Raw genomic sequence first — 25531 nt, 5'->3', positions numbered from 1 at the left:
GCCCAAATGTCCACGGACTCGATAATTCTCGCTTCGGTGCCTACTCGAATCACGGGTTCACACTCTGCAACTCTGGGCAATAGCTTGCTTAATCTCCACTACGCCCCCCCCCCCGCGGCGGGATGCCTGGCTTTCACCTTGGGGATGCCCAGTAGGGGTTATCTCACAGGGAAAAAGCCAGGACGGGTTCCCAAAGCAAGCGCCTTGAGACCTTTCTGTGATAGGGCGCTATATAAGAACCTTTGACATTTGACTTGTGAACCTTGGCGATTTTATCGCCTATTGGAAGCCCTAACCCCAACCTGGATTCTACCTCTTACTATTGTGTAGACTATATACAACCTGTGCCACGAACTACGAGAAATGATACCCCAGAGTCCCAAGTGCATTTATTTATTTATATATCTATATATAAACATATATATATATATATATATATATATATATATATATATATATATATATATATATTATATATTTATATATATATATATATATATATATATATATATATATACATACATGCATACATATATATATATATATATATACATACATACATATATATATATATATATATATATTCCAAACACAGGGTTGCCCGTAAAGGAGACGCCCACAACAGGTAATTTGATCTGCCGTCCATCTTTAATGAGGGGTAAAACGGAACCAGCCGCCAAACATCGCCAAGTTTTAAAAGTCTCTTGCCTGACGCGTTTCGTGTTCAGCAACACTTCTTCAAAGGCCATAGAGTACCAACGGCTGCGGCTCGGCGGTTTTGAGTGCACCACTTCACTAACCACGCCTTCTGGCCGTCGCCACCACCAAGGCATCCTGGTCATTGTAGTGTCTCGTACTAACTGCAGTGATCTGCCTTGCCGCATTAACCAATGTTATTAACTCCCCAGTGGGTTGTGGTGCAAGGCTGAAGGCTGCGCTGAAACTTTGTATCCCTCAGTACTCCACACCTGTTCCATAGGCGACGGCGTAGCTTGACGTCATCGCAGGGATGCTGTTGCCAACACCGGAGCATCTCCATGGCTCAGGCCAGCCGTACAAATTCCAAACACAGGGTTGCCCGTGAAGGAGACGCCCACAACAGGTAAGTTGATCTGCCATCCATCTTTAATGAGGGGTAAAACGGAACCAGCCGCCAAACATCACCAAGTTTTAAAAGTCTCTTGCCTGACGCGTTTCGTGTTCAGCAACACTTCTTTAAAGCCCATAGAGTTCCAACGGCTGCGGCTCGGTGGTTTTCAGTGCACCACTTCACTAACCACGCCTTCTGGGCGTCGCCACCACCAAGGCATCCTGGTCATTGTAGTGTCTCGTACTAACTGCAGTGAGCTGCCTTGCCGCATTAACCAATGTTATTAACTCCCCTGTGTTTGGAATTTGTACTGCAGGCCTGAGCCGTGGAGATGCTCCGGTGTTGGCAACAGCATCCCTGCGATGACGTCAAGCTACGCCGTCGCCTATGGAACAGGTGCGGAGTACTGAGGAATACAAAGTTTCAGCGCAGCCTTCAGCTTTGCACCACAACCCACTGGGGAGTTAATAACATTGGTTAATGCGGCAAGGCAGCTCACTGCAGTTAGTACGAGACACTACAATGACCAGGATGCCTTGGTGGTGGCGACGCCCAGAAGGCGTGGTTAGTGAAGTGGTGCACTCAAAACCGCCGAGCCGCAGCCGTTGGAACTCTATGGCCTTTGAAGAAGTGTTGCTGAACACGAAACGCGTCAGGCAAGAGACTTTTAAAACTTGGTGATGTTTGGCAGCTGGTTCCGTTTTACCCCTCATTAAAGATGGATGGCAGATCAACTTACCTGTTGTTATATATATATATATATATATATATATATATATATATATATATATATATATATATATATATATATAAACAAACCTCCCTCCAAGGAAACGAGGCAGATACCCATGGGGAATTAGTTGGAAGCAATTTAATGAAGAACTGGTGAATGCCTTTCGGCAGACTCCTGCCTTCTTCAGCGCCCAAAGTGTCCCAACTGTGCAATCACAGAATTGTGGTGAGTTCAGCCCCCTTATACCTTGTTGGAGCAGAATCGCTCCTCCCCCTTTATCCAACCGGTTGCACAGCTGCGTGGAGTCCCGTAGTTACTGGAGGACTTCATTTCCCAGAGTCCAGTGTTTAGACCCTTGAAAGTTGTGCGCGGAGGGGAAAAACAAGGATAGATACCAAAGTTAGTTCAGGGGGGTGCAATAAACAACATACATCCACTGGAACGGAGGAATAGTCTATTGCTTTGGAGTCCCACATGAAATTTTCTTCCTCCGGTCCCCAAATACTGCATCAGCCACGTAGCCCAGGAGTCCTTTCAACAGGGGTCCAAGTGACAATGTACAAGTGCCCGGCGTGGGATTGGAAATCCCAACACTGTAGTCTCTTCTCCCGGTATCCGTGGCGGGCTCCAGACTGTCCAATTAACATTGGCGAAAACAAACGAACTGCAGCAGTTCAGTACCAGTAAAGTCTGCAGCCACAGGCGGGGGTATCTGAAGAGCGTCTCTGGTTGACGCCGTAACATGAACACAAACCTCCCTCCAAGGAAACGAGGCAGATACCCATGGGGAATTAGTTGGAAGCAATTTAATGAAGAACTGGCGAATGCATTTCGGCAGACTCCTGCCTTCTTCAGCGCCCAAAGCGTCCCAACTGTGCAATCACAGAATTGTGGTGAGTTCAGCCCCCTTATACCTTGTTGGAGCAGATTCGCTCCTCCCCCTTTATCCAACCGGTTGCACACCTGCGTGGAGTCCCGTATATTTTATATATATATATTTTTTTGTATATTTCCCCTTATGAATGATATAGCCAAATGTGTACTCATACTAGGTATTTTGCGATATATATGTTCCCTACAATCATCTATATCATGGAGTATCTAATGTTGTTGTGCCTCTTTCATATTGGATAAAAAAGTATCAACCTCCTGAGTGGAGGTGAAATTGTACGTTTTATTTCTCCATACCACCCTTAGCGCCGCGGGGAATCTCATCATCACCTGTGCTCCTTGACTTCTTAAGTCGGACATTCGAGAACCCAACTCCCACTGTCTTTGAGCAGTCACTCTACCTACGTCCGAACGAATAAGATAATTAGTGGAGTCAATATGGAGAGATGAGTTAACCAAGGCCCTACATAGAACCAGCTCCTTTACCGTAAATGTATGAAAATTCACCAGAATCTTCCTCGGGGACTTCCTATCTGGATGCTGTCTGAATGGATCTCTGTGTGCCCGCTGGATCTCCCTCTCGAGGTCAATATCAGGTCTGTCTTTTAATACCCCCTCTCTCAACAATTTACAGATCAGAGACTTCACATCGCCGTTTTCTGCCCCTTCCGGTATCTTCAAGAATTTTAAATTGTTCCTCCTAGCGTGAATCTCTAATCGCTCCATGTCCAGTGGCAGAGTCCTATTCTGTGTTTTAAGCTCGGAAATAGTTCTTGAATGAGCCTGAGAGACCCTCGAGAGGTTAGCGACTTCTCCTTCCAGCACCCCAGTCCTGGTACAATGTCATCTAACTTGCTCTCCAAACTAGTACATTTCTCAGCAATTTCTTTCTGATATCCCTCTGAAATTTCAAACTTGGGGAGTAGTTTTGCCAATAAATCTTCGCGTAGAGACCGAAGGAGGCTCTCGAGTTGATTACTCTCATTTCCTCTTGATTGCTCCCCCATAGGGACCACTCCTATATTTTCAGCGTTATTATCATCATTTGATTGAACAGGGAGGTGAGAGCTAGACTCCAATTGTTGCAGAGAGGTAGAGCTCTCCTCTATACTTCCTTCACCCTCCAAGTTGAGTGGGGAATCACCTACCCCTTCTTCTAAGTCCGTCTCTGGTTCTGATAACAACGGAGCATACCTATTTACTAGTTTAACTGGTTCCTTGGGGCGTACAGTTGGAAAAGTCTGTGAATAAATCTGTGCTTCTACCTGCTTAGAGACTTTATGCGGGCTGGCATCTGCGGTAGTACAGATAGAGGGGGGAGTTTTAGGGGCCGTCATCTTCTCCATTATCTTAAAGTAAGACTTCAATGAAGGAGCAGGTTTTAATATGTTAGAACTACTTTTACCTTTTCTAACTTCGTCTGTCTTACTTCTCTCCTTCCTCTCCCTCTTTTTCTGTCGTGGGGTCCGAGGGACTACGCACCCTGTATGGACAGCAAGGTGGAGTTGTTCCTTTTCTGGCAGGGAGCGAAGCAGATATCTATTCCTAGCTGCCGGAGGTGTCGAGCATACTTTCCTCGCCTGAACCCTGACCTCGTCTGTTCCACACTCGCTGACTTCAGTAATTGTTTTGCCCCCTCTTTGTACTTTCTGTCTAATGGGGCAAACTTCCAGTATGGTGGGGGGGACTTCTCTGCCACAATGTCCATCCCTACACCCCCTAGGTCTGGCTGATTACCTCTCACAGCAGCTCGCACATCACTCACATTACCCGCTTTCCAAGATCCAGGCTGAAGCTTCCCACAGCAGAGTCCCCCAGGGACCAGGAAACCACCTTCAATGCAAGTGAGCTTTTAGCCCACCAAGAGTCACTCCCCCCTTCCCCCGCCTTACTGACCGTATGTGCGGTGATTCCAATCTGAATTGAATATAATTCACTGTGCAATTTGCGGGTCGAGGGTAGACCTTTGCTGATGCTGCCCAGATTCTTCGCCACAGCCTTGCCGGGCTCCTGCAGCTGCCGAGTCTCGCCTCGTTGTTCCTCGCGTTCGGCTCCACTGACGTCCGCACACAAACGCTAATCCGGGGTCCTCAGGGTCCTAGCGCTCAACGGAGCGCCGGGCTCAGGTGTCAGAGAACCGTAACAGTAAGAAAAAATACCGAGTTTCAATAACTCATAGTTGTACACTAGCATTGGAGGTTTACTCTGATGCTAGTTCCTATATTTTTGTGCCTACAGATCTAAAAATGGAGCTCCACTCAATTTCTGCATACTTTGAAGAGATTGTTTCTCAAAATTCTGCTAGTGCGCATGGAACATGCCACCTCCTAAAATAACAGAATTTAAATATTGTAGAGATTGTCGCAAACAGATGTCTGTGACCGATCCCCAGGAGGTGTGGCACGGGTGTTTGGGTTTGGTATACGACCCCAAAGCCTGTGGCAACTGTACCCAGATGAATCTGAATGCATCTGAGGAAGTGAGGCAAATCACTATATTGCAAAACACTGCAAGACTCCACACAGGTTCCGCTCCCGGTCGAAGTTGAGAATGCAGCCCCGCTCTAGTTCATGTTGTAGTTCTTGTGACAGATCTTCTTTGCGGTTGAAGTATTTGGGTAAGTGCTATAGGAAACATGAGAAATCCAATCTCGATTTCTGGAGTAGACACAAAGGCATCATCATCGCTCAGGGTCTTGTTCCCATTCCATGAGGAGGCGATTCCAAACCTGATCCTGATGCACGCCAAAGTTCCAATTCTGTCTGTGAGGTTGCAGCAGATCACAGCCTTTAGGGAGACCATCCTGCGCATCTTCAGTGAACTTTCAACTCCCTATGGTGTGCCTTTGGACCCCAAGGATCCACAGGGGCCTTCGATAAGGTTACAGCGGGTGGATCAATCCTCAGTGCTGTATGTGCCTTTCAAACTTGTTTCCTTTTCTGCACCTGTATCGGTGCCAACTTTGGTTCCAGTGCCAAAATCTGTACTGGTTGCTTAAATATCAACAGCGCCATCAACACCACAGCGCCTTAGGAGGATCTACAACCTATTGTGGTGTCCAGCTCATATCCAAGTTCATCTTGAGCTCAATCAAGACTGTGCCCTGATCCTGATGTGACAGAGCCAATACTCAACCCATCTGACTCCCACAATAACGTGATTGTGCAGTCACACACAGACTCTGCACCATCAGTCTGGCCTGGGTGCCAACTAGAGTCAGCCATATGAAAACTATAATGGGAGCGATGAGGAAGAGTTTGCCCCACCCTATGAAGAGAAAAAATTGTATTTGGACCTACAAGATGTCAATGTGTTGTATACCTCAACCAATACTGGGTTGGCTTCACTTCTTGAACCAGAGACTGATGAGAGTACATCATTTGCCACAGTCATTAGGAGGGCTTCTTGACCCCCTCCCACACCTCCCCACTATGGAGGTGAAAACTAATGTCTTCACTGAGGTCCTGCAGCCTAGTCAGGCACTAATCGCACCTCTTCTGTGTTTCAGTGAGGGCCTCCATGAAACGCTTTGGACACTTGGTCAAAACTATGTTGTGGCCCTCTGGTCAATCGCCAAGTCACATGTCGCCGTATGCCAGCTCAAGGTGATTTTTTTTTTTTTTTTTTAACTCTGCATTCAACTCCTGAGGGTATGGTGGTGCAGGCATCCACCAGCAGAATGAGCACTGACGCCTTTCCGACTACTTCTTCAGACAGAGTCCACATATATGGGAACATTTGGCACCAGAATGTTTTCGTTGGCCAGCCTCACCTTGAGGTCGGTCAATTGCAGCTGCCTCTTAGGACGCTACACTTATACACTCTGCAACATGGTTGGCGACATCTTACCTGCAGTGCTAGAAGACTCATGGGACTCTTGGCCCAACCAATCAGGATGGCTGGGATGTGGCTATGTTTGTAACCTGATGAAGCCTAAACAAAACTGATTACTTAGGTCGAGCTATTGGCACGAGCATGCAGCTTCTGTGACCTATGTAGATGAGAACCGGAGGTTTCTCCGAAGATGTCAAAGTTTCCCTAGTGGATATGTCTTTGGATGGATCCTGCCTATTTGACAAAGAAGCAACCTATGCCCTAGAGCTTTCTTAAGAGAGCTGTGCTTAGCAGTGCTCCCTGGGCCTGTCAGCACCGGTTCGGCCATCTTTGTAACAGTTTTGCCCTTTTCAGGAATTTTTTAGGGCATTCGCATACCAGCAGCACCAGGCCCTTATATCTGCACAGCAAACATCCCATCCCTTCAACGCCTGGACCATGGACTCAACAGACAACAATGAGGCCATCAAGAGCAGCATACCTCACAGTCCCGTACTCTTCCAGCAACATCTTCCAACCCTCTTTAGTGCACTCTTAGTGACACACAACCACGCCATAGGAGTCTGTGTCTGCCAATTATAGGGGTGGCAGAACATCGCATCCAACAGGATCCTTCAAATCATCCAACAGGGCTGCCATTCCTTTTCCACCTGCCACAACAGCCACCTGCATCAGAGCAGCTTTCGGAGGACCATCTTTTCATTTTGCATCAGGAGGTGCAGGCTCTTTTGACCAAAGGAGCCGTAAAAGGGTATCACCTCTGAAGTGGGGACTAGGTGTTATTCCTGGTATTTCCTTTTGCTGAAAGACAGAGGCCTTTATCTTATTTTGGATCTTCTCCCTCTCAATGCCTTCCTGGGAAAATGCAAATCAAAGTGCTCAAGCTGGCCCAAGTACTATCTGCCCAGGATCCAGGTGGTAGTGGAACTACAGAACACTCATATCATGGGGTGAAATGAGGAATTATAACAACCTATACATTTTCATAAACACATGTTGCCTTAACTGCAAAACTGCTGGAAATGCCTTCAGAATGCATAATTGATGTTAATCCTTAACCTAAAAACAAGAGAATGGCATGTGCACCATCTTTGAAGTATTCAATACAATTGTCCCTTCACAGTCATCAGCAAGAACAGGAAAAGTCCTTGATTTGTTGCAAGAGTGAAGATAGTTAGAACACAGCTTCCTCTAAAGCTTCGAAAGAAATCATTTCTTTTCAGCACAACACCACAAAATAGATCATCTTTCTATTTTCTATCAAGAGAAAAGACCTCTTGCAGGATCTTTAAACATAAAGAATGAACCAGCATTTCTTTCGTAGTTGCAAAAATGTGCATGTCAGTACAGAAGGCTGAGAACCAGGTATGTCAACTGGAAACCTGGTTATGCTAACTGAAAACAACAATTAATGAAACATTATTTGAGTTAATACATTTGATCTAACATTACCAATTTAGCCCTTTATTACAATCAAAGAATAGACTCTAAAACTAAGAGGGTATGTGAACAAGTAATATAGGGCCATATGTATGAACACATTTTCCCATAGACACAGAATGGGTAAAACCCTTTGATGCATCTGGCCCATACTCTCTTAGTCTGTGTATTCGGCAGCCGAATTTTCTGAAAGGTGTTTCCTTTTAGCCTTCTATTCTCTGATAACACTAGTGACAGCCTTTTCAAAGTATGAGTGGTTAACCCACTGCTCAACGCTCTCCATAACTTTTGCTCAACAAAGGATACGACCTTTCATATAAAAGTTGAAAGTAACATATTTTGGTTTCTTCACAATATAATTTCCATGTGCATCTCAGTTAGAGTAAAAGAACTGAGCGTACTCCTTTCATGCTAATCACAATTGGCAGATGAGTCTACACGTTTGAGACATTATGATTTCTTCATCTAGATTCATTAGGAAACCCAAGCTCTCGCTCGCAAAATTGTGTCTCGCCTGGAAGCAAAGTAATAGTCTCTAAACGGTAATTTCCTCCTGAACTGATTGAACAAAATGACGTATGACTCTGTTCCCGCACTTGGTGATGGCTGGACCCTCCAGGGATTTGACGCCCAGCAAGTGTGAGATGTTGTCAGAGAGCTCCTGGCCCTCGCAATACGTGCTCTGTACTTCTATTGTATAACCGTTTCCTGTAATTTCATCAGATTCTGGTGCTCCACATCGGTCAGGATGGTCCGATTCTTCACCCGTCCTTCAATGTCTGAACTTGAGTTATTTGTTTCTAAGTGCTAGCATGTGCTCATCTGGACATACCAGACATGAAAGATTGTCAAAAAGGACTGTACTGAGCAGCACATCTTGTACACGCTCCTGTACGTGTGCATTGGGCTTTCCAAGACATCTACATGCTGAAAGACATTTGTAGATGATGGCTTTTCTTTTGTTAATCCACCATGATTTCTGGAATTCTGCTTGATAATCTAAATAGTCCATGTGATGTTTTCTCTTTGTAAACATGAGATTATGATTGATGGGTTGCTCCGTTTGCATCCTTCCATTAGAGGTTCTGCTCATCAGTGTCCGCTAAAAAGGACTTTGCAAGTTAAGTCTTTTCTTTTTAACCCATGGCTTTTTGCAGCATGAATCTGAAATGCAGCGTTGTGTTTGAAATTAGTTTAGCTAGAAGTATCAGAGAGCTCTAGGTTGTCCTGTAAAGACTGATACGTTGTGTGCAAAAGGTGCCCTAGATGTTTGTAATTCGTACTAAAGAGCTTGCTTTATTTTGACTTAATCCAGGAGATTTATTTCCCCAATTTTCTCACCTCCTCTTTTGAAGGGACCCTGCTGAACCAGGGGATTTCCAGGCTCCAACGTTTTATTTGGAGAGAACAAGTTCCTTCAGAATTTTCGTCCCCCTGTTTGCATCTTGGACTTACCCTATGACAAGGGTGTGATGTCCTAGTTGCCAGACGGATGCTTCTTTTATATTGCTAAGTACTTTGGCATTAGTAGTACTATTGCCTGCTATAATGTATGTTAATTTTCCAAGTCAAGTTACCCTCAAGGAGATTTGCAGCCTTAGTCCGTCATGCCTCTCCTTTCCAAAGCCCACCCACCCAGCCATCCAATCAATAATTATAGACCAATGGTGCTGGATAAAACATGGGTTGGTCTCGGTGGTAGTTTAGTGATAGTGGGTGTGGCTTATACATGACAGAGATTTCTGCTCACAATCTTGAAGTGCCAGTAAGTTTTTAGGCAGATGTTGCATGACCTCCCATCAGTGCAAGTCATTTCGAGCCAATTGTGAACGAGAAAGTAAGAAGTCATGAGAAGATCACTTTCCCTTTTTAGTCAATCCGAAAGAATTCAATTAGGAGCGATTAGGTCATCATTAAATGATGTACATTTTACCCAGTTATTTCTGTTCCGGTAACCGATTTCGGTGAGGCAGTTTACTATGCAGTTCCCATTGTAATACTAGCTTAGAATAAAGGCTCATTTCAGAGGTTTTGCACCTAAATGTTTTCTTATGGGTGCTTTGTCATGTAGGGAGGTTACTAGGACCATGGGAATGCCAGCTGGACACCACTTCCTGTGTTGGGATGTGGAGAAGTGTGGCTCAATGGTTAGAGCAGGCAAACCTTGATGCAGAGCTCTGGCCAGGGACCAGGGTTCGATTCCCGCCTCGGCGGGTCTCCGGCTCATTAATTCCCCTGACAGGATATTCTCGCCTCAGTGCCTGTTTTGATCATGGGTCCCACGCTGCAACTCTGGGCAATAGCTTGCTTAGTCTCCACAACGGCCCCAAAAGCGCTGGGATGCCTGGCTGCACCTGGGGGGTGCCCAGGAGTGGACATTTCCCAGGAAAGCCAGGAAGAGTTCCTAAGCGGTATACGGACAGCGCCGGGACACCTCCGGTGGAGATAGCTGTGCGCTTTACAAATTCCGACATTTACATTTAACGCGGGAAAGGAAAGTAACTAAAGGACAGTTCAGGGCAGGACAACGTCAAGACGGCATGGAGGAAGACATGCTCCCGTATGAGTATAAGAACGAGTAACAGTGAAGAACCTGGGAAATAAATTCCCAACACAGGAAGTGGTGTCCAGCTGGCATTCCCATGGTCCTAGTAACCTCCCTACATGCCAAAGCACCCATTGGCTTGGTCTGGTGTGATTTGCTTACTGTGAATTCAGACACACCACTTTACTGACCAGGTTTTAATGGCACCCAACTAAAGGGAGGCGTGCCTATTGATAGAATGTATTAGACACATGAGACATACAGTGTTATTTTAATTTTCTCACGTTTGCTTTTTCTGTGTTTCACTGTATTGCTTGTAGGTCAAACCGATTTTAATAAGTCAATTACATTGTGCTATTCAGGAACAGGCAGCTCGCCTTAGAAAACTGGGTTACTGTTAGGCAACACAGGTTTACTTGAAATATAATCTTATATGTGTATTTACTAAGAGTCTTTTAAAGCTCTACTTGTTGGTGTTGTATAACCGGAATATGATACACCTCCACTTTCAGAGCTTTGTAGCTAAAGCAAGAGATGGTGAGCAAAATCTGAGGCAAACCAGTAAGAAGCGGTGTTAATGTGATTTATACAAATGCAATGTGTTAGTAAATATTGGAGAGAGTGATTCTTCTAATTACATTTTTGAAAATTGCAGATGATCCAATGGCTGACCAAAGGATGGATATTTCTTCGACCATCAGTGATTTTATGTCACCTGGTCCCACAGATCTTATTTCAAGCTCTCTTAGTTCTACGGGCATGGATTGCAGCCGGAAAAGGAAGAACAGTTCAACCGATTACCAGTAAGTACAGGTTTCAGCCATATTAAATGGATATTAAACTCCTGATAAGATTAGCTTTTTAGCATTTTGTCAACACTTCTTCGTTTGATGTTTTGTAGTCTAGTACGTAATAACAGTACAGCCCACCAAGCAGGGGCTGGTTTCTAAAAAACCCCAGTGTTTTAATGCCTCTTCACATATATATATGACTTTCTGACTTGATTTTGCAGGTGATATTTGGGCATTATATACTTGTGGGATGTCTGTCTTCTTTCCGTTGGAAGAACGTCAAAACCTTGCACCAATCCATGGAAGTGCCAGAAACACAGTTTGTTTTTCTAGGTGCCAAATGAACACTGCACTACAGCGATCGTATGAAAGTAATACGATGCTGCCTTTCCTATCACTTTCACATGTGTCTTTTTATTTTTTGTGCATTTTCATTTTACGCACTTTCAAGTAGCAAGCACTCATTGGCAGTGAATATAGAAGCAGTCAAGGGAAATTAAAGTTTGCTCGGATAAGGCCTATTTTCACAACCTGGTGTGTTGGTTTAGGTCGTCTGCAGATTGCCCCACTCAATCTCTGGAATATACTGCAAGAAATTAAACTGGGTATTTTATTTCAAAATACCACTGACCCGACACTAATTGTAAGAGCCCAACACCATGTACTGGTAAAAACTCCTTACTCACGTACAATAGCAAGACTAACCCAGAGCATGTTCTTTTCATTCAGTACGAAAAAGAAAGTCGGTCCTATTGTCCCATTAGATTGACCAGCCTCTGTGTGTTTCATTTCTCAAAGATGCTTAAAAGGACTCACTATGGAATTTCTCTCCCCAGGGTTTCTATTGTACATTGTGACAAAGTAGCTTCCGCCCTTTCTCTGCAAAGTAATAAATGGTACAACGGCAGTGTTGTACTTTAACTATTTCCTCACATACAGCCTTTTCTACAAACTCCTGTAATTAGGTCGTAATAACTGAGATATGCTGGAGATAGCATTTAATAAAATCCATCTCGTTTTGCAATAAATCGATTATTTATTTTGTGATGAGATAGCACTACATTAAATTCATATAAATATTTGAACCTATTGATTAAGTGGCTATCGCTCTCGTGTTACGTTGTTCCCCTGTTACAGCTATAAGAAGGACTTGCATTTGGTAAGACCACGGCAGGTGATTGTATTCTAGATTGGGCTTGTACTTCACCCAAAAGCTTTAAGAGTAATTTGTTAAACCCCACTGATTGTTGCTTAGTGGGGTTGCAGTACAGTACAGTGGGGTTGTAGTACGGACCCCCGCTTCGGCTATCTTGTTCTTCACATACACTGAGACCAAGTCTAACCTTTTAATTTAGTGTAGAAATTCAAGGGCTGTTATCCCTGGTCCAAACATGCCTTTAGCATAACTAACAGGTAACAACTGTGGACTTATCTAAGCTTGATAATGTGTTGTGCCTATTAAACATTCAGGCTTTGAGTAAGGTTTCGAAGTTGGCTGGACTAAAACCAATAACAAGAAAAAACTAAAGAATATATCTGATAGAGACTTCTAGTCGCAGTTTCCTTACCTTAGAATTATCCCTAGGCGTCAGACTAGGTCTGGAAATTTTTTATGAGAATTACGCCTGTGTGCTGGTAGATAGCTTCCTACTGCTCGACGTGGCATTGTGGGTGTCAGCCGCACAACATGTGATGTGCCTGGTGCCTATATAGGCCCCACCCCAGCGCGCTAACACCTGTCATTTCTTTCCGCTCTAGTCAGCGCAGATCCAGAAAGAGCTACCCCCGTCACTTTTTGGTTGAGCATTTTTACGACTTTTGTCAAAGTTTTTCAAGACTTGTCGCTTGGTGTGGCAGGCATTTACATGAGGAAGGCTGCGTTTAAACGGTGCAGAGTCTGTCCTAGGCAAATGTCTGCCGGTGACGGACCCACACCTCATCTGTCTCTGGTGCAGTGAGCATGACCACGACACCCCAACCTGTGTCTGTTGTCGTGCCATTCACCCCAAACCTTGAGGGAGTGATCCCTCAAGCTCCTTGCCGCTCAACATGCGACGCTGTGATGGTCTCGATCTCGGTCGAGAAGAAGGTCCCAGTATCGGTCCCAGAGCCATTGATCTTCAACGCAGTGAAAGTTGTCCCACTCCAGTAATATAGGGATAGGGAATCCAAAAGGCTGGATACTTTGGGTAAGAAAATGTTTTCTTTTGGGATTCGGTTGCACAGGTGCTGTCTATGGTCCAGATGGAGCCCCGGGTCATACTCTCCCAAGCTTCAGCTGATGGGAGAGACACATGGACACAACCAACTCGCTAGGCAGAGTGGTTTCTTCGTCATGGCCTTATGGCACTGCGGCTGGCTGAGGACAACTGGCTTTTCAGGGGATGTCCTGGCTTTGCTTATGGACATACCATTTGCTCGCTCCCTTCTCTTCAGAGAGAAGGTGGACTCAGCGCTGGAGCGTGTCAAGGACAGCAGAACTACGGCCAGGTCCTTAGGCCTTCCCATGGCCCCCGCCAACCCAAGTCCACCTTTTGCTCCTTTCGTAACCACGGAAGGAGCTTTCAGCTTTGTCTCTACCTACCTAGCCACCATGGCCCACAAGTTCGTCAGCCCCTATATGGCCGAGAACGCAGCACCCACTGATACTGTGGGTCAGGCAGAAAGAGTTCGGCCCAGTGCACCTCTGGCAGCTGCAGCCTGCAAGCCTCTTTAGTTTGTCCTCCAACCATCATGGGCAACCACTGTGGGCCGCACAGGTGGGGGCCGTTTTTGGGCCCCTGGTGGCCGTTTTGTCAAAGGGCCGTTCTTGTAACAAAATTGGCCAAAAACCGGCCCGGGCAAAGAGCTCGGCGGCACCCGCAAACCCCCCAGGGAATGGGGGGGCGGACGAGCACTTTGCCAGGGCCGGTTTTGGTTCCCAGTCCGGCCCTGACCACTGAAGGTCAATAATATCAGACCCCTGGGTTCTCCAGATTGTCTTTGTGGCTACCTCTCTTCCCATCAAATGGGAAGCATTCCCTCACACATGGGGATATGTCCCCCGGGCTTCCTTGTAGTCCTTCACCCTGAAGGTTTCACTGTTCCTTCACATATAATAAGACGTGTTGTATTTTCAACAAAGTTTATTTCCAATAAACTATTCCTGTTGTATTCACAAGATTCATATATTTCGTTGCTTTCCAATGATTAAACCATGATTAAGCTTTCCCAATGCATTTCGGCATTCAAGATGCCTTCATGCGGGGAAATTTCTAGAAAAATAATAGTGTAACAACACTTTAGAAAAGAGGCCTTGAAAATAGTATGAAAAGGTTAGTCAGTTGGTGCATAACATCATGCAAAAGTTTACAGTGTGAGGGTATTGCCGTTATTGGGTGTGACCGTTAGATTAATTAGTGCAAAAAATGAACCGTGCTCATGGATTAAAAAGGACCCGAGTGTATTAATCGCTACGTGTTTAGAACACGATTATTTTCTGTAGGAGCAAACAACCTGTAAATTATACCGCTATGGTGAAAGTGAAATGACGAAAAAGTGATGACCCCATTACTAGTTTGAGAATTACGCCGAAGCGGCGCTTACCGCTGTAGTTCTACTGTTTCATCTCTCCGTGCGTGAACCGGAATCCCTCCGTGCTTCAACCGGAAGTGAAACTGAATTACACGCAGTACTGTTATTTCGGCTAGTGGGCGTGTTTAAAGCGTCTCAGCCAATGACGCTGTTGTGTAGAGTGTCGAAAAAACATGTGTAAATAAAGATGAAAAGGAGTGAAATAAAAAAGTGCAATGGAAAAACGTGTTGTTGTACTGAACGAACAAGGGAACAAGGGAACAAATTGTTCATTCAGTACAACACAACTTTTAACCTTGCTTATTAACATACCAACCTGTTTACCTTGTCTAACTGCTCACCATGTTACCATGTTACACAGGTTAATGTTATTTCCACGTGTTTTCTAAATCATTTATTTCTGACAATTTTCTTTTACTTTTTCTCACCGTTTTTCCATTGCACTTTTTGATTTCACTCCTTTTCATCTTTATTTACACACGTTTTTTCGACACTCTACACAACAGCGTCATTGGCTGTGACGCTTTAAACACGCCCTCTAGCCGATATAACAGTACTGCGTGTAATTCAGTTTCACTTCCGGTTCAAGCACGGAGGGATTCCGGTTCACGCACGGAGAGATGAAACAGTAGAACTACAGCGGTAAGCGCCGCTTCGGCGTAACTCTCAAACTAGTAATGGGGTTATCACCTTTTCGTCATTTCACTTTCACCATAGCGGTATAATTTACAGGTTGTTTGCTCCTACGGAAAATAATCGTGTTCTAAACACGTAGCGATTAATACACTCGGGTTCTTTTTAATCCATGAGCACGGTTCAATTTTTGCACTAATTAATCTAACGGTCACACCCAATAACGGCAATACCCTCACACGGTAAACTTTTGCATGATGTTATGCACCAACTGACTAACCTTTTCATACGATTTTCAAGGCCACTTTTCTAAAGTGTTGTTACACTATTATTTTTCTAGAAATTTCCCCGGATGAAGGCATCTTGAATGCCGAAATGCATTGGGAAAGCTTAATCATGGTTTAATCATTGGAAAGCAACGAAATATATGAATCTTGTGAATACAACAGGAATCGTTTATTGCAAATAAACTTTGTTGAAAATACAACACATGTCTTATTATATGTGAAGGAACAGTGAAACCTTCAGGGTGAAGGACTACAAGGAAGCCCGGGGGACATATCCCCATGTGTGAGGGAATGCTTCCCATTTGATTTATGCTATCACTCCCTTTCTGATAGCGATTCCCCGGAGCTTCTTACAACTAAACCTAACCAGCTATTACCTTTGTAGGCGCCCACAAATTACCCATTTCTACCTCTCTTCCCATGCCACCCACTTATGACAGGTTGACAGATGACCATCTATCTTTGCTCCACCAGAAAGTAGCTGCTCTCTTGGTCACGGGTGCCCTAGAGGGGTTGCTCACATCAGAAGTAGGTCATGGTTGTTATTCCCACTATTATTTGTGCCCAAGATGGATGGAGGCCATTGTCCTATCCTAGACTTGCACTCTCTCAATTTATTCTTTTTTGAAAAAGGAGAAATTCAAAACGTACACTTGTGCACAAGTCTCGTCTTCCCTGGACCCCGGAGACTGGAGGTTATAATTGGACTTTTAGGATGCTTATTTCCACATATCCGTCCTGCCTGTCCACAGATGTTACCGGTGGTTTGCGGTAGGCCGCAAGCAGTTTCAGTTTGTCGTGCTACCCTTAGGCCTTACCAGCACCCCTTGGGTGTTCACTAAAGGGCAGTGGTTGCAGCTCATCTGCAGAAATCAGGGGTACCAGTCGTCGCCAATCTCGATGACTGGCTGTTGAAGGCAGGCTCGTCTTAGGCAGTCATCTCCCACTTTCAGACTACGGCGGACCTCCTTCACTCAATGGGGTTCACTATCAACGTGCCAAAGTCACACCTGACCCCTTCTCAGATGCTCCTTTTCATAGGAGCTGTTCTGGACACAGTGCAGTGTAGGGCTTATCATCCCAATTGGCAAGGCCAGGATATTCAGGCTATGATACAGATGTTTCACCCTCTATCTGGGTTTTGGTGAGACTGACTCTGAGGCTGCTGGTCCTCCTGGCCTCCTGCATCCTGCTTGTTGCACATGCCCATTGACAAATGCAGGCTCTGCAGTGGGACCTGAAGTTCCAGTGGGCACAACATCAGGGGAATCCTTCTGATGTGGTCCAGATCTGAGACGGCACTACAAAATATCTAGTAGCTAACAACCATGATTGGGTCAGCAGAAGGCCCATCCCCCTTCTCTAACGAGATGTAGCAGTAGTGACAGATGCATCACTCCTTGGTTGGGGCGGCCACATGGGAGAGGTAGAGATCAGAGCTTCCGGTCTTCAGGGGAATCCGCACTCCACTTCATCCTATTGGAGCTCCGAGCGATCCGGCTGCATTGAAAGCCTTTCTGCCCTCCATTGTGGGAAAGCTAGCGCAGGTGTTCATGCACACTCCGCCGCCATGTGGCACTGCAAAAAACAGGGGTGGCGTTGTGGACCATTTTTCAAGTGGCCCTGCACTTCTGGATATGGCTGGAATGCCAGAGCATATACCTTGTGGTCCAACATTGTTGGACTCTTTGAACGCCAGGTTGTACAAACTCCACTGAAGATGCCAAGCAGATCACGAATGCCATCTAAATCCGGAGGTGGTGCACAGTAGCTTTCTGCAATGGGGAGTTCTTTGGTTAGATCTGTTTACCACTGCTGAGACGTCTGGAGTTGAGCTCAGGCCACCTGTATGCCTTTCTGCCCATACCAACCCTGCCCAGGGTCCTCCAGAAGATCAGGAATGACTGAGCTCAAGTCATCCTTGTGGCTCTGGACTGGGCTCCGAGAGTTTGGTATCACAAGCTGTTGAGCATAGCCATCGATCCTCCGATCAAGCTGCTCCTTCAGGAAGATCTTCTGTTGCAACAGCAGGGGAGGGTTCTCTACCCGAACCTGTCAACGCTCCACCTTTATGTGTGCGCGATTGAGCGGTGACAGTTGACAGCTTTTGATCTTCTGCACGAGGTATGCAGTGTTATCTTGGCAGCCCAGCACCTTTCACCAAAACAGTATACGCCGGCCATTAGAATACATTTGTGGCATGGTGTGAAAAACAGATTGAGCCTTTATCTGCCCCCTTTTCCCTTGTTCTTTTGTTTATCCTTACCCTAGCCCAGCATGGCTCTGCGTTGGGCACCTTGAAGATCTATTTATCTGCTATTTCCACCTTCCTGCGGCTGCCAGATCAGCCCTCACTCTTCAAGTCCTCTATTGTAAATTGGTTCTTAAAGGTCTACAACACATGTTTGTCCTTGTTCCCTTTGTTATGTCTCAATGGGACCTCAACTTGGTTCTTACTTTCTTAATGTGCACTCCCTTTGAGCCGCTTCATTCTTGTCCTCCTAGGCTTCTCACCATCAAGATGGTCTTCCTGGTGGCAATGTCATATGCCCGGAGGGTCCATGAACTTCAGGCGTTGTCCTCTTACCCTCCCTATATCTCCTTCTTCCCCACCAAAGTGGTCCTTTGGACACGAGCATCCTTCTTGCCGAAGATAGTCATCTCGTTTGACATAGAACAGTCCATCGCTTTGCCTACCTTTTATACGCCACCTCATTCCTCTATGAAGACTCCACCAGCTGGACCTAAAAAGAGCATTGTCGTTTTACCTTGACCAAACAGAACCATTAACATGGAAACATGGTATGTTGGAGCTAACAAAAAGAAGGCCATGCAAAAACAGACCTTCTCCTGATGGATTGGGCTCTGCATTAAAATCTGCTACGCATTGGTCATGAAGCGATCCTCAGAAGGTTTGCGTGCTCATTCTACCACAACAAAGGATGCACAACTGCGTTAGCATGCAGAGTTCCAGTCCTGGACATCTGCCAGGCAGCAATGTGGACCTCGCTGCACATGTTCACTAACCATTACTACCTGGACAGTTGGGTCCGTCAGGATGTGGACTTCGCTCATTCGGTCCTGTAGAACTTTCTAGTTTAAATCATGTTTACAGACCCAACTCTGGAGAGGTATTGCTTGGGTATCTATTCTAAGGTAAGGAATCTGCAGCTAGAAGTCTCTATCAGATGAATAAGGTACTTACCTTCGGTAATGTCGTATCTGGTAGATGCTCTATTTAGGCACAGATTCTCACCGTCCTGTGAACTGATTTCTAGGGTCAAGAATGTTCACCTTTTAGGTTCCTAGTTTTCCACTCCTGCGGTCCGTGTTCTTCGTGGCTCCACTCTACTGGCGTGGAAAGTCGCAAAACGAAAGTGACATCAGTGTGCTGGGGTCGCACCTGCATAGGCACCACATGTATTAGATCCGGCACGAACAACACCACCAGGAGCCCTGCTCACATAAAATTGCCAAATCTAGTCATATGACTGGGGATAATTCTAAGGTAACGAATCTGGGTTAGAGTCTCTACAAAATAAGGTATTACCGAAAGTAAGTAACTTTTTCTTCTCCATCACGGGGTCTTCATCACATTCATAACTATTATGACAGGGGTGTCCAACATAAGTCTGACTAAGGCAGAATCCATGTCAACATTTCCGAATACCACAACATAAATTTTACACACAGTGTCTGTGAGTGGAGCTCACTTTATATAGCAAGCACATAGTGAAAATTTGACATGTTGCGTGCACCAGCATGGGAATGCGTCGGTAGGGTCAAGCCGCATCAGCAGACACACTTAAGTGTTTTAATAATGTTAAAGTACTAATAAAGTAATTTTAATTGCCATGCACATGAGACCAAATCCTAATACAGGCAAAATCGGTCTAGGGTTGTTTGTGTTCTGCTTTAGGGAGGACCTGACTTGGTGGTTTGGGCTGGAATGTTCCTATTGGAATAGAGTCATATGTCTGGGTCCAAACTGAGCTGGCATAGTGTGCAAAATAAAAGTGGACTGGGATGCGGCTATGAGAAGTTACCGGTGGCTGCGATTAATTCAAGTATTCAATCCCCATTTTTTTGTATCTTTTAGCGTGAGACAGACTGCATGAGATATTTTAGATATCTTCTTCTTTAAGGTTGCTTGTCCTCTACGCCCTCCATCGGAGCAATCTAGCTGTTTCATTTTCTATTCATCCTGAGAGAATTCCTGAACGCTAAAAGATCTCTTTAAGACCTGCATTTGTAATGGCTAACCACTATTTCTCCAATTTGGATTTTTTTCAATGATTTTCTACCATTTTCCTGAGGGATGGTTATTCACTTCCCTTTCCTCGTCATTGAAACTATTTGGGAGTCCCTTCGACAGTGTTTATGGCCTCTTTATTTTGCCATGTCCAAGCATGGTATTAAAATTTGAAAAAGAAGATGGCCATTCTAAATTAATTTAAAAAAATCTTTTTTAAACTTCAGAATGTGAACACTGTAAACAAATACCACATCAGACATTGAGGTGAAAGGAAAAAATATCTTGCACTACAAAATAGACATGCCGTGCCCTAAGCACAGCTCTTCAGGTAGGAAGTCACAAAGACTCGCACCTGAAATTCATAAACTAGAAGCAGGCAAGTATAAACCTTAGCCTTCCTGAAAGAAACTGAGGAGTGCTTTAGATTTACCTAACCTTAGTGTTTTATAATACTCCCTTAGAAGCTCATCAGGGTCCCTCTGATCTGACACTGTATGCCCACTTTCCAGGTTCGCTTTCCACTCGTTTCATTAAGTAAATGTTTGAAGGCCAAGGGCTATTATTTCTCCACCAAAACATGTCTCAAATAGTTTCGGTATATCGCAGCAGGAACCTATGAGACCAGGGAGATACAGGTATCTCCACCAGGCAAAGGCTGCTAATGGAACAGTTCAGCCTAGAAATGGTCTGCACAATATTACCCCCCACTCATGCACACGGAAAACATTATAAAGTACCTGAAAACATTCAGGAGCAGCCCTTTGCAGGTAAGAGCGGTGGGTGGTAAGAGGGGAACTCGACAGACGAGGAGGGAGAATTAAATAAATAATGTATTTTACCTTGTCGTCGTCTGTTCAGTATACCCCCGCCCCCCACCGCTCTTACCTGCACGGGACGCTCCTGGAAACATCCTCCTGCCAGGGTGCCTCGGCTCATTAGATTCAAAGTGTGGTTATCACCCCCCTCCCACCTGCAAACAAGCAATGCACGCAGCTCATCAGCCTTTCACCACCTGATCCATTTCGTTTGGAACTATCATCAGCCTCCAGAACCCTGAAAGGTCTTGACATTTGTATTTCTTTTTTCATATTATTGGTTTTCAGTATTTCTACTTGGAATCAACTCAGTTCAGTCGGTAATGCACAAGCTGTTATTGCTACAACAGGAACTTTTGAAAAACCCTGCAACATAGACTGTGCCAGCATTCAATTAAAGGATATTTAATATTTAAATCTCAAAATACCCTTGCACTCCGCTGTCCATCGTGGACGTCTGGAGGGGAAAGCAAAGGATGAAGCTCCAAAGGGTCAACGCAGTAATTAAACAATAACAACGCTCCAATTAAAAGACTCTGTGTGCCAGTGCAGGTCCCATCCTTGCTGGAAATGCTTTGACAATGTTTTCCTGGAAAAAAGGACTTTATCCTTAGCCAGCCTAAGGTAAACCAGCGCTAGCGGAAGGAGAACCAGCGCCATTTCTAAGGGATGGGGCTGTGTGCTCTCTTCTTTCTACATAACAGAGTCTTTGGTTACTACGGTGTGTTGTGTGAAAACATAGTAAATGTTCCCCTTCGTTTTTTCAGAGAAAACAATTTTAACACATTATGCCTACCAGTATGGGTGACATGTAACTTCTAGAGATTGTATACCCTCTTTGTTTTACCTAACTATTACACATTCATTCTTACATGATTTACTCATTCATTCATTGTCTCTCCATAATATGTGTGTGATGTAAAGCCCTTTGATAATCTATACCAGTGTTTCCCAAACAGTGGGTTGCAACCCATTAGTGGACTTACAGCTGATTTCTGGTGGGTCACGAAAAGCAATAAATAAAGCTGCTTTTACATTTTGCATTTATATGAGAGATACTTCTAGCTGCAGATTAGTTATCTTCTAATTATCCCCAGGCATCAGATTGGATCTGGTACTTTTTCAGGAGCAGTCCCCCGGCACGCCGGTAGGTGGAGTCATTCAAATTCACGTGGCGTTGTCCGCACAGGAAGTAACGTATCTGATGCCAATATAGGCACTACCCCAACGCACTGATGTCAGTTCTTTTCTTTCCGTGCCAGCCAGCGCAGATCAAGAGAGCTACCCCAATCCATTTTTGACAGATTTATTTTACTTTTTGTCAAAGTCTTTTAGAGATGTTTCTCCTGTTGTGGCAGGATATCAGCTAGCAAGGCCAGCTTCAAGTCCTGGTGCGCCTGTCACTTGCAGATGTCGGTGATGGACCTGCACCTTGTTTGCCTCTGGTGCCTCAAGTGCAACGACGATGTGAAGACCTGCGCCGACTGCCGCGCCATGCACTCCAAGGCCTTGAGGCAGTGCTCCCTCAAGCTTCATGACGCCAACTATGCGACCCACGACAGTCTCCCGTTCGAGAGGAAGGTCCTGGGATAGGTCGCAGAACTCAATATCCTCTCTGCACTGTCCATCAAAGTATTCTGATGAGACGAGTGAGCATTGTCTTTCGAGGCCTGGCTCTGTGGTTGAGCCTGAGCAGGCTCTTCACCTCCCCGAGTTTCCGGGACCTGGAGCGACCCACCAAATGTAGCGAGTTCTAGGAGACCATGAACCTCATATTTGGGTGGCCCTTCTGGTCCCATGGTTTCAGGAGGAGCCCCTACTGGTTCTCTGCTGTCTGTCTGGTTCTAGTCGGGCCCCTTGGATCCTCGGATGTATCCGGACTGGTGCCAGTCGTACCACCTTGACCTTCCCCAGCGCCTGTCGCCATGCCAACGCTCCCTGCTCCCTTTGGCTATTCATCCCTATTCTCATCCCTGGTGCCAACTGGAGCCGTGCCTTCCAGGTCTGAGCCGAAGCCCTATTCTTATGAGCTGGGACTCAGGGAAGTTTGGCAAGGGTTGCTGAACCATGAATACCAACCCCAACAAGGGCTGCTGTGAAGAATTGGCAGATGCCAGTGGACTTGACACTTCTCCAGATACTGGTATGATCTTTCCTCCTACCCTGCCTGTGGAGGAGGAGGCTTTCAGTTTGCTATGATGGTGATAAGGGTGGGCGAGGTCCTGGACCTTAGCCTACCCTCAGTGGCAGTCAAGGCTAACGTCTTGGCAGAGGTGCTTCAGCTGGCAGGGACCCCCTCAGAACTGCTTCTCCCATTTAATGAAACCCTCACGGGCCTCCTGCTTGGGATGTGGTCAAAACCATGCACAGGGGCTCTTGTGAACAGGATGAATGTTTGCTGCCACCACCTCACCCTTGGATACCCCAACTTCCTCAAGCAACACGCTACCCCTTGGAGCTTGGTGGTCCAAGCCTCCATTTCTTGTGTAAATCCTGGTGTTATCCGTACCATTCTCCCAGAATGGGATTCCATTAAATTGGACTCCTTAGGAAAGAAAATGTTTTCTTTCACCAGCCTGGCACTGCAGTCCATAAACACCACATGCCTTGTGGGCTATTACTCCCATGTCCCGGGGAATGCGGTTGCACAGGTGCTGCCCATGGTCCCGTTTTTGGACCTGGCCATAATCTTCCAAGCTTGACGGGAGGGATGCAGAAAACTTCACGATTCGATGTGGGCTGGGCATGACCGACTCACTGGACATAGCGAGTTCTTTGTCTGTTTGCTTATGGCGCCTGCCTGGCTGCGAACAACTGACTTTTCTTGGGATGTTCATGCATTGCTTATAGACGTGCCCTTTGATTGCTCCTGTGTCTTCAGAGACAAGGTCGACTCAGCTCTGGAGTGCTTCAAGGAAAGCAGAGCTACAGCCAGGTCCTTGGGCCTTTGCATGGCCCTTGCTAACCCTAGTCTACCTACTGCTCCTTACGTTGCCACGGAAGGGGTTTCCAGCCACGTCTTTACCTGCACAGCTACCACAGCTTGCAAGCTTCCTAGCCTCTGCGTGGCCGAGGACACGGTACTAACAGACCTTGTGGGTCAGTCAGCCAGAGGTCAGGCCAGTTCATCACCCCCCCGGCAGCAGCAGCCTCCAAACATCTCTAGTTTGCCCTCTTACCATCATGGGCACCCAGTGGGAGGCAGGATACGCCATCGCCTGCCCCACTGTAGGTCTATAACTTCAGACCACTTGGCTCTTCAGATTGCCCAAAAGTGCTACTCTTTCTCCTTCATGACTACCCCCACCCATGCAACAGGTCAATGGAGGCCCTTCTCCCTGCTCCGCCAGGAAGTGATGGCTCTCTTGGCCAAGGCAGCCATAGAGAGGGTGCCAACACCAGAAGTAGGTCATGGTTGTTGTTCCTGCTACTTTCTGGTGCCCAAGAAGGACAAAGGCCTTCCTCCTATCCTTGACCTGCATCCTCTCAGATTCGTCCTTGCTTAAGTCCTATCTACCCTTCACCCGGGAGACTGGATGGTAGCGTTGGACTTGCAGGATGCATACTTCCGCATTCCTATCCTGCCTACCCACAGGTGTTAACTTCAGCTCATGGTGGGCCATGAACACTTTCAGTTCGCCATGCTCTCTTTTGCCCTTTCCAGCGCCCCTTGTGTGTTCACCAAGGTGATGGTGGTGGTTGCAGCTCATCGGCAGAGATCAGGTTTGCCAGTCTTCCCCTATCTCGATGACTGACTGTTGAAGGCGGGCTCTGCCTAGGCTGTCATCTCCCACCTAAAGACTACGGTGGGCCTCCTGCACTCGCTGGGGTTCATGATCAACGTCCCGAAGTCACACATGACACTCTCTCAGGCACTCACTTTCATTTAAGCTGTTCTGGCCATAGATCAGTTTCCGGGCTATCCTCCAGAGCAGCGAGTCCAGGATACTCAGACTATGATACAGATGTTTCTGCCTTTATCCTGGATTTAGATTAGACTGACTTTCAGGCAGCTGAGCCTCATGGCCTTCTAAATCCTGTTTGTGATACAAGCTCTCGGGCATATGTGGGGTCTTCCAGTGGAACCTGACGTTCCAGTGAGTACAACAACAGGGGAATCTCCCTGACATGGTCCAGGTCTCGGAGAGTAAGGCGAAAATCGGTGGTGGTGGCTAACTGCCATTTGGTCATTGGCTGGCCGCTCTCCCTTCTCCAGCCACATCTGACAGCGGTGACAGATGCGTAATTCCTGGGATGGGACTACCACATGGGAAAGATGGAGATCAGAGGCCTCTGGTCTTCAAAAGAATCCGGACTCCACACCAGCCTACTGGAGCTCTGGGCAATCAGTGTGGCATTAAAAGCCTTTCTACCCTCCACCAAAGGGAGGTTAGTGCAGGTGTTCAGGGACAACACCACCACCATGTGGTACTGGAACAAATAAGGTGGCGTTTAGACACATTGTCAAGAAGCCCTGCGTTTCTGGACCTGGCTGTAACATCGGGGCATATCCCTGGTGGTTCAACACCAGGTGGGTTCTCTGAACGCCAGTGCAAATGGACTCCGGCGAAGGTTCCTAGCAGATCATGAGTGGCATCTCCATCTGGAGGTGGTGCAAGGGCTCTTTTAGAAGTGGGGAGAGTC

The 25531-nt window shown here is 46.1% G+C and overlaps 1 protein-coding gene across 3 annotated transcripts in view; it reads left to right on the top strand.

Annotated features, from left to right (window-relative positions):
• The window catches only part of BMAL1 (basic helix-loop-helix ARNT like 1), a 659821-nt gene that overhangs the window by 250729 nt on the left and 383561 nt on the right, over positions 1–25531 (top strand). For all 3 annotated transcript variants that reach the window (XM_078680912.1, XM_078680911.1, XM_078680910.1), the window contains exon 4: positions 11189–11336. In XM_078680912.1, coding sequence (XP_078537038.1) covers positions 11197–11336 — 140 coding nt within the window. In that variant the 5' untranslated portion in view covers positions 11189–11196. The remainder of the gene's footprint in view (positions 1–11188; positions 11337–25531) is intronic.

This window comes from Lissotriton helveticus, chromosome 3_1 (genome assembly GCF_964261635.1).
Source record: "Lissotriton helveticus chromosome 3_1, aLisHel1.1, whole genome shotgun sequence".
Lineage (NCBI taxonomy): Eukaryota > Metazoa > Chordata > Amphibia > Caudata > Salamandridae > Lissotriton > Lissotriton helveticus.
This window is presented reverse-complemented; position numbering and strand designations above follow the sequence as displayed.